At 40.0% G+C, this 14,383-nt stretch overlaps 1 protein-coding gene across 2 annotated transcripts in view; it reads left to right on the top strand.

The window, feature by feature from the left end:
• The window catches only part of PTCHD1 (patched domain containing 1), a 34,163-nt gene extending 22,088 nt beyond the window's left edge, over window positions 1-12,075 (top strand). For both annotated transcript variants that reach the window (XM_074905928.1, XM_074905919.1), the window contains one exon: window positions 10,380-12,075. In XM_074905928.1, the coding sequence (XP_074762029.1) occupies window positions 10,380-12,034 (1,655 nt within the window). In that variant the 3' untranslated portion in view covers window positions 12,035-12,075. The remainder of the gene's footprint in view (window positions 1-10,379) is intronic.
• Window positions 12,076-14,383: the final 2,308 nt, after the last annotated feature.

Raw genomic sequence — 14,383 nt, 5'->3', positions numbered from 1 at the left:
CTTTTGGCTGGTGATGCTCCAATATGCACTTATTTCATATGAAAAATGTGTTACAGGGGATGCAGTGCATTTAATGAGCATTCATTTATGCAAACAGTAGCAGAAAGATGTGATACTTTTACTGTCTTAATTCTTTTAACTGCAAAGAAGGCGGTGCATGCAATGGTTTAATGGAAGGGCTTGTCAAGAGAAGTCTCAGACAGTCAAAGGCACTGAAAGTTTGGCTCTGAGATCCTGATTTTCTTCAAGTAGTGAAGTCCCTCAAGAGAAGCTTCTACATATATAAAAATACATTGCAAGTTCACAGGTTAGAGAAAATAAACCTTTTATTATCTCTCTATATATATGTAGGAAATATATATATATATATATATGTTTGTGGTATACTTTGCATACTGGACATGGATGGTCAATGAAGACCTGGAAGATCATCAGGAAATGTTATGACTTTTTTCATTTTAGGTCTTTCTGTGAGAGACATGATGCACATCTTGCACACCTAATAAATGACACTCCCCAAATAGGCAATAGCCAAGAGGCCCATGTGGCAGGGCGGGGGCCTGCCATTTTCAGGTCATGAGACCTCGGTGTTCTGTCAGAGATGGATTAAGTTAGATCAGAATAAATTAAGTCTGGGTGCTTGGTGGAAGCCCAAGCTGAGTTACAAATCTGCAGTGATTTTTCTTTTTTTTTTTTTTTTTTTGGTCTAAAGGTCTTAGTGCTTTAACTGAAGCTTTGAAACTTTTTGAAGATTGTGTTTCACATATGGTTGATCTATATATTATGAGTAAGACTAATGACAAACATTGCTTAAACAGGAGAATTTAAGGGTATGCCTGCAATGTTTTGGTTGCAGCTTTCTCACCAGAAAAAGGGAACTTGAAGTGTGGTAAACTAATCCATATTCCACTAGGAAGACACTTCTAGAAGCAATTGATATTTCAGCTTGTGAATTTAGAAATTTAAAGCAGATTTAAAACATGACTTTGCCTTAGATATACTTGCTGTATCTTACTCTGTCTTCAGGAACTGTCATGTACTATATGTCACTTGGCTATTCTGTAACCTGGTAAACATTAACCTTGCCCGTATGGTTGCAGGTAGCTTTCATTTATCTTCAAGTAATCTTTTTTACAAAAACTCACTTTGTGGGGAAAATTAGTTTGCAATTTGTCTGCTGATATGAATCTAAGCATGTCATATGTGAGACGAGCCCAGTAGTACTTAACATATAACTCTGTATCTACCCACCTGCTTGGCCAGTGAGGCTTGAGGTACATACATCATGGGAGAAATTTGTCTTGCTGGCCACATGTGTCATTCCTTCACTGTTCTGGCATCCTGTCCTATGTGGTTCCCTGGTGCAGAGGGTGGTCCTGGCTCCCCCCATGCACCCTGGACCTGTACCTCGCACCAGCAACGGGGGTGGGCAGCTGCAGCCCTGCGCCCTCCTCTTCTTGTGATCCTCCGTGCAGCAAAACGAAGCCTTCCTGTCTCTTCAAATAACAGCTTAGGCAGGGCACTGTGCTTTCGGGGGGATTTTCTGATGTTTTCAAGTTAAAAATGGAAAAAACGGCATCTCTGGGGGGAGCAGGGGACTCCTGGGCAGGGAGACTCTTCGAAAGCCGGCAGGAGTTAGAAGCTCCCCTGCTGTTTGACCCAGAACCACAGGCTTGCACGTACGTAGGTTTGGCTCGAATGCTTTCGGTTTGGTTCTGCACAAGGTCTGGGTAGTCCGTAGATGAGCACGCCGTGCAGACATAAATATTCCAGCAGCTAAAATCAGATTTAGCTAACACTCAACTCCTTCTGTTGCATTGAGCGAAATATGACTTTTAAGTTTTGCCAGGTCTTCCACAAAAACAGAGGAAAGCAAGTCGCACATTTAAACAGAGTTGACAGCCCACTATTTAAACACCAAAACAAGCCTTTACTGATTCTTAAGTGGAATTAAATATTTTTATATATAAAAGTGGATTTTGAACTATAACTTGCTTTGCTTATCTTTCTCAAAATAAAAGAGCCACTCAAGTTTCCTCTCCAATTTTTTTCTGGTTATGAAATTGCTTATCCTACTTCTTGCTATCACTATAACAGGAAAATCTCAGATATTATGTTGGTTTAATACTAAAAAAAAAGGTGATCCAAGAAAAATATCAATCATCTTCCCAAAGCCTAAATCAGTAATTTTTACTCTGTTGAAATCAATGAGACTATTCAAGATTAACCACATATGTGCTGAATTACCCATATAAGCATTAAAATAAGAAGCTATTAATTTGAATCTAATTTGGTATGGCTTTAAAAAAAAAATGAAAATGCAATATTAAATGAGAATATGCTTTTTTATAATGAATAAGTTTAAAATACACATATTCCTAAAAATAAAAAGTGGCGAACCATGTTACTGCCATTGCTGATTAGGGATCGTGGTGAAGTCTAGGATTATAAATACAGAAGCATTGTTTAATTCTACTTACTTACAATACTTCTCATACTCTTTACTTCTTTTCCCCTTACATAGGTAGAAAAATGACAGTAATGTCTACATGTGTCTTGTGTACATGTATGTATTTCTTCAGAGCTAGGGATTTATAAGTAGAATGTTTTTCATTTCAGTAGTAATATGCAGATCATGCTCTTAAAATTAGCTTGTGATTTGTACTGTTTTCTAAAACATCGGCTTGCTTGGTGCAAGCATCATCATTATTGCTTGTTTGCCACAATAAAAGATTGTACTGGAGAGTTTATAATTGGGATGCATCATGTACCCCAAGCATTACTGTGTCCCAACCATTTAAGGTGAGACCAAGAGCATGAGGATGCTTTCTTTGTGTCAGTCCATTCTTTGTGCAGATGTGTTCTTTTTAGTATAACTCAGAAATGGCTAAACCTGACCAAACAGACTGTTTCACAGGGGAACAGAGAGCTAATCCTGTGCTGCATTTCCAAAAGTTAAGTTTAGAAACATAGAAAATGTAGGATATTATGGCAGACATTCATTGCCAGAAGACTGGGATCAAAATTACTCCACCAGCTGATCCATATGAGTCTTATGAGGAACCTATCCCCTTTTTAAATTGTGTTTGGCAGCACTACACGAGACCTTGTGCTGGATTTCCAGACGCACCCTGTTTTCCTGCCTGTGCATTAAGCAATTTGAGCGCAGGCTTAACGGCCCAGAGAGTCGTTCTGCAGGATCTACGACTAAAAATAACACTGTGGTCTCCTAGCATGAAGCACCGAGCACCAGTTGAAGATTTCTTCTCTGCATGCACCAACCAATACAGTGTGTTGTACAGGGACAATTTCTCTTCAGCAGTGTGCTTCTGTGGGCACAGCCACCCACAGCTGTGAAACACAGCAGATACTGGGAACGTATTATTAAACATTTCAGTTTCTCTTCCTTTGTTGCCAAGTAGACACAGCACAAAACACAACTCTCTCTCTGGAGACTGAGGCAGATTTTTATCTGGTGTGAATGCACCAAGACTCTTGCGGTTTTGATTCTGGTACTAAATTGAGCAATACCTGGGCATGCCTGGGGCTGGATGGCCAGTGCTGTTGTAAGCAGGTTGGAGAGATCAGCCTGACAATTGAGGGTGAATGGCTAATATTCAGATGTAATGCAATCCCAGAGATTGATCTGCTGGTATCACGCCTAGATGCCTAACAGATCGAGATACCCAGTTTCAGTACGTTTCTCCTTTAGGAAGATCCCAAGTCATCTGTTAACATCTGCAGGCATAGTACACCTTAGTGATATATGTGTAAAATTTAGTAGTCTTTAAAAGAATAATTGCAAACACTGAACCTACCTGACAGCACTGTCATCATATTTCTGAGGTAATGTTGTCCTACCTATAATTCAGTTACAATACAGACATGTAGGGTCTGTGTGATAGGAAGAAAGCATTGCAATACGTACTGCCTATGCTTATACCAGAACATCCCATCCCATATTGTTCTTCGTGTGTTCTTCTTAATCCAGGTACCATGCTCGCATGTAGTGTTCAGGCTTACTTGCCCTTTGCACTTGTGCTTGGTGGTATGAACTGAAGTCAGGCAACAGTTTGTTGCAACAGCATGCTGCTGATGATTTAACTGTTGGGCTCAACCCAGGCCACTGTATTGCTATAAACTCAGTGAAAACTGTTGCAGGCTCAGTCCTAATTCTGTCTTCATGCTGAAGGATCTCGATTAGCTGTGGTGCTTCGGTGTTTTAGTGAGAACAGGGGATGAAGCCAGATGTTTACTTCAACTGGATGCAAATTCCATGCTCTGCCTGCATATTCAGTAGCACTTTGAACCTGCTATATGTTCCAAGTTAAAACTGTGCCTGCTGGGACAGGCCACATGAGGCAGGTCACGTATTTAGTCAGCAACTGGTTGATTGCAACTCCTGTGACAAAGGGAGTCTGGATTAGCAGTTTCACTTGGCTTTTCAGAAGATGGGAGCTGATGAGCTCACTGATCTAGCTGGAAAAAATAAGTCAGCAGGGGGAAATTATCTCAGCCTCTTTGTTGACATTACTGTGGAAAGCAATCCCAGAGTGGAGCAGCATACATTGTTATTTTTAATATTGTCAGCTAGGAAAATTCATTGCACCTTCATTATATCATATGTTATTACAGGTATCGTTTTGGAAAGGGCAATTCCTGTGGTGTGATTCTGATCCCCCGTGTACTAATTTTGCACAAGTGCAGTTCTTGAGACCTTGCTTGCATTGGCAGCAAGCTGGGATATGAATTTATGACATCCTAGCTATTTCATATTAATTCATCCAGTGTTTGTCTCTGCGGATGATATTTCACTCCACATTGAAAGTGAATTAAGCTGTCCTTCACAGATTTCCACAAAGAAAGCTGGTGCAACATAGCTGGCCCTCTGTAAATTCACACACTTTTTCACAGCACACTAAATTCCTCTTGCAGACAAGTGCTCCTATTCAGTGGGATGATTTCAGGCTTAAATCAACCTAAGAGAGACAGCATTCGTCCAGCTGAACCAATAGTGGTACAAGGATGCAGCCATTGCAATGCAAGCAAAAACCTTAAATCAAAACCCAGACTTAACGTCAGTAACACTGTCAGAGCATGCTTCCACTTCAAGTTTTTGCCTACCCAGTTTATGAGGCTCCCGTACATCCTACCATGACTCATTCCCAATTTCTGCCAGTCTTTTGTGCCATCGGTGTCAAGAAAAGATTTTCAGTTAAGCAACCCTCAAAAAAAAAAAGGTTGCTGATGTTTTTAATCCCAACCATTCCTTTAGTCCGATTTAAACTAGAAACGGGTGAATTAGTAGTAATGAGGGAGCAGCAGACTTTGGTAGGGGAGGGGAAGCAGTGCCTGAGAAGGGGGAACACCTCTTAACCCATCTTTGCTGCTAGAGAAGTTTGCCCCCTTAAGAAGACAGGTTGGTGCTTTATTAGTCTTAATTCTGGCAGTTAATGGGCAACATACGCACTGGTGCAGCATTCAGCGTCACTGAGGTGGAGATCAACCATTATCAGTGTTTTGTGTGCCACTGTGTTAAAATGGGATGAATAAAATTAATTACCCCTAAAATGCAACCTTCCACACAGAAGGCTGGAACTTCACAATCTCTAAGTGGTACTTTATTCACAGAGATTTTACTCAAGTATCAAACACACACAGAGGCGTACTGGCTTCAAAACAGCAAGAACAAAAAAATAAGACCCACAGTGTACTATTATTCTCTACTTTCATAGATGGGTAGAACTGCAAAGGAACCCTTTTTCTCAGTCATTCCCCTTACTTTCTTTTACAGAAGAAGTCTATTTGAATACTCAAACCTCATCACGATAAGATCAAAACCTCACGTGACTTTAGTGTAAAACTGAATATATTCCTTAATCTTTAAACAACAAAAGCAGGTGGTAGCTTTTGTTTTAGGGAAGCAATTAAGCCAAGCAAATAGAGAGCTGGTCTGTGACTCCTGTGACCAGGAGGTCACTTCACTGCCCTCCCACGGGCTCTGGAGCTAATTTAAATCCCTTCACCCTTCTCTGCTTCAGTCTTGCTGTTTGCCAGGCAGGAGTGGAGCCATCTTTAAGCCTAGGCTACCAATGCCCATTTGTAAAGGCCTCTTGCTTGAACACCCACTTAGCAGGGAAAACAATGCATCTCCTTTTTGAGATTTTAAAATGGTACTAAAAAGAACAGTCTAAGTGCCTGCAAATAAATAGTGTTTAAAATGAGGTAAATAAATTGATAATTTTAAGCAAAAAAAATATTTTGCCTTAGTTTTCACAACTTCCTACAAGTGCTTTTTTTCTCTCATACATGCTCTGTATTGATTTTGCAGAGCATGTGTAATTGCAAGACTTGATCCTGAAGGAGGCAGATGAAACTTTTTATAGCATTTTCAGGCTACTCGCAGAAGTGCTGTATTTAAGATAGGCATCATTTATTGGTTTTATTGCTGGTATTGTTATTAGCTTGTAAAATTAATGATAGCCCGCCTCGGTCTGTAAAAGATTTAAGCTCCTCAGAAATAACAGTGACTATCTTCTTCATTTTCTTTGGCTACAAAAGCCAGAATTTCTGTCCTCAGTCATCCAAGACATGTGGTAAGAGTATTGCCTATAATGCAAAGTAGTAGAAAAAGAAAATAAGGAAAAAAAGAGTTTGGTCCCCATTTTGTCCAATACCTTTCTCCTATTCCCTTAACATTTTCCTTTGCCCTTTCAGAACCTCTTTTCCTTAAAACAATCTCATCTTTCCATGTACTCCTTCTTCTTAGCTCATGGTTGTACAGCTTGTCTGTAGGGCACGACCAGTGAATCATAATAGCAAATGTCAACAGGAAAAGATCTCCAGTAGCCCATTAGCTGTTTGAGTTCATATTTATTATTTACTGAATGACTGTGAATAATGAACAAATTGCTCTAAATCATTACAGATTTGTGACTAAATCTCTATTAAAAAGGGAAAATCGGTTCAAGCAATTACAGAATTTATTTGCAAGGAAAAAATTGCCTTCTTCTCATTAATATTATGTAGAGTAGACATAGCGCCAGCGAGAGGAATAGAGGTAATCGGTGCATATGGGTTAGGGATGAAAAAAATAGACCTCTGAAAGGATGGACAAGTGAAAGAAATTCTCACAAAATGCTTCCATGGAGCTATCTGCCCTAATCTCTGTGGATCAGATTTATAAGAGTATCAGTGAGTTAAACAACGGTGGAGATTGTCACCCCAAGTTGAGCTTGTAGTCAGTATTTAGAGGAGTACATTAAGTTATATAATTACCATTCTAGCTAAATAAGGCTAATCTTCGGACTGCCATGCCTAATTCATGCATGAGTTTGGGCTTAATCTTTTTCTTAGAGGATAGTGGGTCAGGTCAATAGTGCCACTGATGCAAAAAGTGTGAAAAGTGTGCAGGTTTGTCATTTAGGATTGTCTCCCTAAAGGTAAATGAGAATTTTTTAGCTATTATACAAAGGGACAGAGGAATCACAAATTGTACAATTGAAGGAAAATACCAATTCCTAGCACACAGATTTTGTAGAAAACAACAAAAGGAACCTATCCTAAAATAGAAGAGCATCTAAATGTTTTTCTGTTGGCTTTGTGGAGTACATGTGGTGACGCCTCTTCGTGCATTTACTTGAGCAGTTCTCTAAATCAGATTCTGTTTTAGGGTAGTCTTGAAGATTATATAACAGAAAATTGTGGGTTTATGTTTTCTACTTAAAGAAAATATGTGGTATCAGGAGTCATGTTATCAGACATTATCCAAAATCTTATACCTGTTAAAAAGTGATGCTCAGCATCACATTTAATTAGCTCTATGTTCTTTTTTTCATCGCAAAGTCAAAGGCTTTCCAAATTAATGCAGCTATTTGAGTATTTTTAGGCAAGAGCCTATTAACGCTGAAATGTTTTTTTACAGAAACATGCTATAGCTAAAGCTCACGATGGAAGTAATTTGTAATATTCAATGACCTCATTTTATTCTGTTTTGCTCACTCAAAGCTAATGCATATGATGCCATGTGAAATTCTCAGACGAGCCTGTCTGCAGGACTTATGGGAGCCATAAGTGGATTAAACCTCTCACTCCCTGCTTTGGCAAGTGATCAGTTACATTTAAATAAAGGTCAGTCTGTCTTTACAAAGAACACACTGAAAGCAAGCGCAATAGCTTTGCCCACTGAGCCTAGAACATAACTATTTGAAGCATAATTAGCAACGGGGTGCCAGTCACTGATTGTGCTTTTTGCTTGATTTTATGTCTGGGGAGTTCCAGTATTCCCCATTAGCTTTAAGAGGGGGCACGGTGCTAGTTATCAAATTGACAGTCTTGACCTGGCCTCTGAAAGCAGCTGTAAAACATTGTTTGGGAAAATTAAGATGAATGCCAAATACCATACCAAAACCAGGACTGTAATATTGCTACAAATTGGACATTTGTGGTCTGTGCCGTGACTCCAGACAACAATGAGAGCACAGACTTTGTTACTCTAGAGACCAGGTAACTGTGATAAGGAGATACACCAGCTCTCCTATTATCTCATCTTATGAACTCTGTATTTTGGATTCTTTATAAAATACCCCCTACCTATTCTTTTCAGCATGAACAGTGACCAGCTCTGCCATCTGTTAAAATATAGATAGGATATTCCTTGCAAGAAGGGTGGAGTGAATCAGCTATAGCTGCCCCTGCAGTAAAAGGGTTATTTTGTAAAGTTAATTAAATATTTAGCCTACATGAGGCATTTAAGAACAAACATGATAGCAGAATCATAGAATGGTTTGTGTTGGACGGGACCTTAAATATCATCTAGTTCCAATCCCACTAATATAATATATTTTCTAGCTTTCTGGTTCTTTAGAATACCTCATTTGTTTGGGGGTTTCTTGACCAATGTTCATAGCCCTTGTGGCAAAAGTGATAATCATCTACAGGTGGAGAGAACAGAGACGATACAGCAATTTTGGTACTCTGCAGACAGCCTGAAATTCTAACAGAGATTTGTGAATCACCTTGACCTGCCTGACTGGAGCATCAGCTTCAGAAGTCCAGTGACTGCACTCCAGTATCATCAGCAACTAATTCAGCACTGATCGTTTTATCTAATGTTATCAGGGAATGGGTAAGAGCAAAACACCATGGACTGGCTTTTGGGAATTTCCAGAGAAAATGCAAAAGCAGACCAGAGAGGTAGGCAGGGGACAGCAAAAACAACAAAAGAATAAGGAGGAGGAGTAATTAAAAGGCAGCAAAGAGAGTGGGATTAGATGGAAAGAATCTATTAAATAAAGATGAACATGATATGAATTATTATGAGAAAATATTGCAGTCTTGCTTTTTAGGTGTGATACAAAGACTATATTTTTCCATTCATGTCTGTGTAAAACATCAACCTACTTTTATCTCAGCCATTCTCACCTGATAGCTGGTCGATGGCTGCATTCCCAGCTCAGGTCCTCTATAAGAGAGCAGAGGTCTGTGTCTTCCAAATGCGTCTTGGTTATCAATCACAAAATAGAAACTGTGAGAGGAAGATGACCAACCAAGGATTAAGATAAAACCATATACTTTTCCCGATTTGCCTGCACTTGGGTGCTAAACACAGGATTTTAGGTCTGCAGGTCTTCATCTCCTTTCATGAATGCTATATCCATTTTAAGAGTTAATTACATACATTTCAAAATGTAGGAACTGCCAAGAAAAATAGAGCTGTATTTGGTTTTAAAAGCCCTTAGATATATTAAAGTAAGAAGACCAATGCCTTAAGCAGTTCCATATCAGTTCTACCATTCTGCATCTCTAAAATTTATTTGTGCTTTTTTTGTTTGTTCCATTTCTAGGATTTCTTTTTCCTGACAGAAAATTTGTATAGGAAGTGGAGAAATCGGTGACTGATTTAATTGACTATTTTCAGCTTATATGAAAGTTTCATTTTTTACAGATTTTCTACAAAGCACCCAACTAATGCTCGGTTTCCAGCATGGGCACTTCAAGGTCATATTTCTTTATTTTCACCACAGGTCAGATTCCATCACCAGGAAAAACTAATTTCAAAGCATCTTCCATCACAGGCACTCCGAAATAATGAAATGAAACAGCCAACCAGAAAAATAATCCTTTTTCTTTAACCCATCAACCCTGCACCAGCGATGCAGAACTCTCCTCATGCTCTGGCAGTAAGGTTTGCTAGTCAGGTAGCAAATGCGCTCCTGTGGCTTAGACCTCCATAATCATTTCTCTCTTCTACAGGACGTTTACTGAAAGCACTGGTAATGGCCAGCTGTGTCTCCTTTGAATCTTTTAGCATGTCCACGTTATGTTTTTCTGCATGTTGATTTGAGTACTTTAAACACTCACTTTGTTCTCTATTGTAGGTCATGGGTTATATGGGACTTTTGAAATGTTGTCCTCCTGGAGAAAAACTAGAGAAGACCAACATGTTAAAGAGAGGACTGCAGCCGTATTTGCAGACTCCATGCTCTCGTTTTCTCTCACCACTGCCATGTACCTGGTCACTTTTGGAATAGGTGCCAGTCCCTTCACTAACATTGAAGCAGCCAGGATTTTCTGCTGCAATTCCTGTATTGCAATTTTCTTCAACTACCTCTATGTACTCTCCTTTTATGGTTCCAGCCTGGTGTTTACTGGCTACATAGAAAACAACTACCAGCATAGTATCTTCTGCAGAAAGGTACCAAAGCCAGAGGTATTGCAAGAGAAGCCTGCATGGTATAGGTTTCTTCTGACAGCCAAATTCAGCGAGGACACGGCGGATTCAGAGGAAACGAACACTTATGAGAGTCATCTTTTGGTGTGGTTCCTGAAACGCTATTATTGTGACTGGATAACAAACACTTACGTCAAGCCTTTTGTAGTTCTCTTTTACCTTGTTTATATTTCCTTTGCCTTAATGGGCTACCTGCAGGTCAGTGAAGGGTCAGACCTGAGCAACATCGTAGCGACTGCGACACGGACCATTGAGTATACAACTGCCCAGCAGAAGTATTTCAGCAACTACAGCCCAGTGATCGGGTTCTACATCTATGAGTCGATCGAGTACTGGAACACCAGTGTCCAGGAGGATGTGCTGGAGTATACCAAGGGCTTTGTGAGGATATCTTGGTTTGAAAGCTACTTAAATTACCTTAGGAAACTCAACATATCTACTGGGTTGCCCAAGAAGAACTTCACTGATATGTTGAGGAACTCATTCCTGAAGACCCCTCAGTTTGCCCATTTTTCAGAGGATATCATCTTTTCCAAGAAATATAACAACGAAGTCGATGTCGTGGCCTCCAGGATGTTCTTGGTGGCCAAGACAATGGAAACCAAGAGGGAAGAACTTTATGACCTCCTGGAGACCCTGAGGAAGCTCTCTCTCACCTCCAAGGTGAAATTCATCGTTTTCAATCCATCATTTGTGTACATGGATCGTTATGCCTCTTCAGTGGGAGCCCCCTTACAGAACTCCTGCATTAGTGCTTTATTTCTGCTCTTCTTCTCTGCATTCCTGGTGGCAGACTCTCTGATCAACGTCTGGCTCACTCTAACTGTTGCCTCGGTTGAATTTGGAGTTATAGGTTTTATGACCTTGTGGAAAGTGGAATTAGATTGTATTTCTGTGTTGTGCTTAATTTACGGAATTAATTATACAATTGACAACTGTGCTCCACTGTTATCAACCTTTGTCCTGGGCAAAGAGTTCACAAGAACTAAATGGGTGAAAAATGCCCTGGAAGTGCATGGGGTAGCTATTTTGCAGAGCTACCTCTGCTATATTGTTGGTCTGATTCCTCTTGCAGCTGTGCCTTCAAATCTGACCCGTACACTGTTCAGGTGCTTGTTTTTAATAGCATTAGTCACCTTCTTTCACTGCTTTGCCATTTTACCTGTGATACTGACTTTCCTGCCACCGTCCAAGAAGAAGAGGAAAGAGAAGAAGAATCCTGAAAACCGTGAGGAAATAGAGTGTGTTGAAATGGTGGATATGGATAGCACCCGAGTGGTTGACCAAATTACAACAGTCTAACTTGTTTGTTTGTTGCTTTTTTATACTAGGTCTTACTAAGGAGGAAAAAAAAAAAAAAAAAAAAAAAAAGAAACCAGTACTGACTAAATAACTGGGGAGAGGAAGGGGTTTGGAGGTTTTTCTCTCCCCCCTCTAAGATAAATCCAGGAATATTCAAAATGATGGGAGAAATTAAAAATAAGTTTTAAAAAAGAGGGGTGGGACTGTAACTTGCTCAGATCCTGTAACAGGTATTATGAGAGAATTTGCACACACATGCAAAGAGGGGTTGAATTTTAGATGCATGAAGTAAGATCTAATGAGAGAAGTTGGGTTCCTAAGCAGCCATCTGCATCGCCTGTAGTGCAGATGCTGCTATTATTGTGGCTAAACCCAATCAGATTGAAAGGTCAACTGTCAAGGCTGAAGTAGCACTAAATGTTCGCTGGATGTAAAGGCTTTACAAACTTTCTGCACAGCAATAACTCAAGTCAGTGAGTCAGCTCTTATAGGTCTTAGCCATCACATTTAATTTTTCTTTTCTCCCCTAATCTAAACATTTATGCAAGACTGTATAACAGATAGCAAACTGTACTGGGAAAGAAGGCAGTACACAGCAACCAAATGCTTTCAAACACTTTTACATTATAAATCACTTTTTTTTTCCTAAAAATATCATTATTTTAAAATGTAAATCATCCCTTGTAACATTTTTAATCATGGTTTTATAGCTGTTTCTTTTTCTTATAAAAACAAAAAAGAAAAAAAAAATCCCAGTGACTCTGTCACTCTAGAAAATATGTAATTCTATTTTATACATGTCTCGCTACTAGTTAAACATGTAATCTGCTTTACCAACTGCAATTTTGTTAGCACTCTACTAACACATGTGTGTGGATCTAGCAGCAGACAGAAGATGGTGTACTGAATATTTCAGCACCAAAATCCATGACACAAACCTCAAATACTGAAATGTCATCAAGAAAGTGAATGTTAGGGCTCTTTTAGTGAGAGCCTATTTCAGGCCATTCACTGGTAATGCACACTAAGAGGATTAGTGGGTAGTTTTACATAATGTATAACTTAATCCCTCAATCTTCCTAGAGTACCTGTAAAGCAATAGACCTTGCAGCTATGGGCTCTTCCAAGAGACAGTAAACCATGAGAGTTGCATGGAACAAACCGAAGGCTGGGACTGCGGTTTAGCAGCAGCAAGTTTAACAACATCCCCAAAGAGCCCGTATCTAAGGGGCCTATTGAAAACATCACATCTGAGGGAAGAAAAAAAAAAAAACCCAACAACAACAAAAAAAAACTTTAAAAAAATCACATTACTGAGTCTTTTTGGAGCTGTGAGTTCTAAATCAATAATTCTGTCAGCATCTGTGATGTGGAGTAATACAGATAAAGCAGCATCTCTTTCCTCCTCCACCCCCTCCACCCTTAAAAGCAACAGGCACATTACTGTAAGGTTTTATCACGCGGTTGAACCCCAGTGGGGATACGTAAGCCAATTCTTTAGGTTTTGCTGAGAATATTCCGACTATACATTGCCTGTGAAAACCCAGTTGCAGGAAGCTGGCTGGTGTGTCGGGTGGTCTCATGATTATACGGACTGTTGCTTTGCAGTGCAAGGTGAATGTATTGCAGCCGGACTCCTTTTTACAGCTCTTCTGGAAAGTAAGAGTACTTGAGCAGTTTTCACAGTTGGCACAGTGTTTGCCTCAATGGCGGTATCTGGCGGGCGAAGGGATATTGCAGGAGCCGTGGGGCTTGGAGCTCTGGGATCACTGTGCCTGGGGAGGCTGCCTGTGTCACCCGTACGGTGATTAGCACATCTGTGGTCACAGACCCAGGGTGTGCGCCACTGCATGAAATTTCTCTTTAGCATCCAATCCCAGTGACCCCACAAATGTCCTGTGCAAAACCTGCAAATGCTGCCTAGTGGATATTGATTTTCAAGCAAAGGGATACTTCTGAAGCTTCCTCCCTAGCAGAAAATAAGATAACCAGATATTTTGCCCTGAAGCAAAATGTTACATACTGACTAGCAAAACAAGTCAGCAGTGCAGCTGGCAACGTTTGCTTTCCCCTGGATAAGTCCCTTCTCTGACCAGAAGGAAAGGAAGCTGTGTCCAGGAATGCACAGGCTCTTTGCTTGAACAAAAAACATTTGCTGCAGTAGCAGCTGGGAAGCTGTAACAACCTCAGCCTTGGCAGAAATCAGGCGGACACCTTGAAGACAGCCAAATGAATGTGAGGTGAGGGGAAAGATCTGTTTCCCCTGTTTTCTTTAGACTCAGGCTTGGGGCTATGTTTTCCAGCCAAAAATCATTTCTTAAATATACTTTCACTGTAGATTTTCTGTGA

This window comes from Athene noctua, chromosome 1 (genome assembly GCF_965140245.1).
Source record: "Athene noctua chromosome 1, bAthNoc1.hap1.1, whole genome shotgun sequence".
NCBI lineage: Eukaryota > Metazoa > Chordata > Aves > Strigiformes > Strigidae > Athene > Athene noctua.
This window is presented reverse-complemented; position numbering and strand designations above follow the sequence as displayed.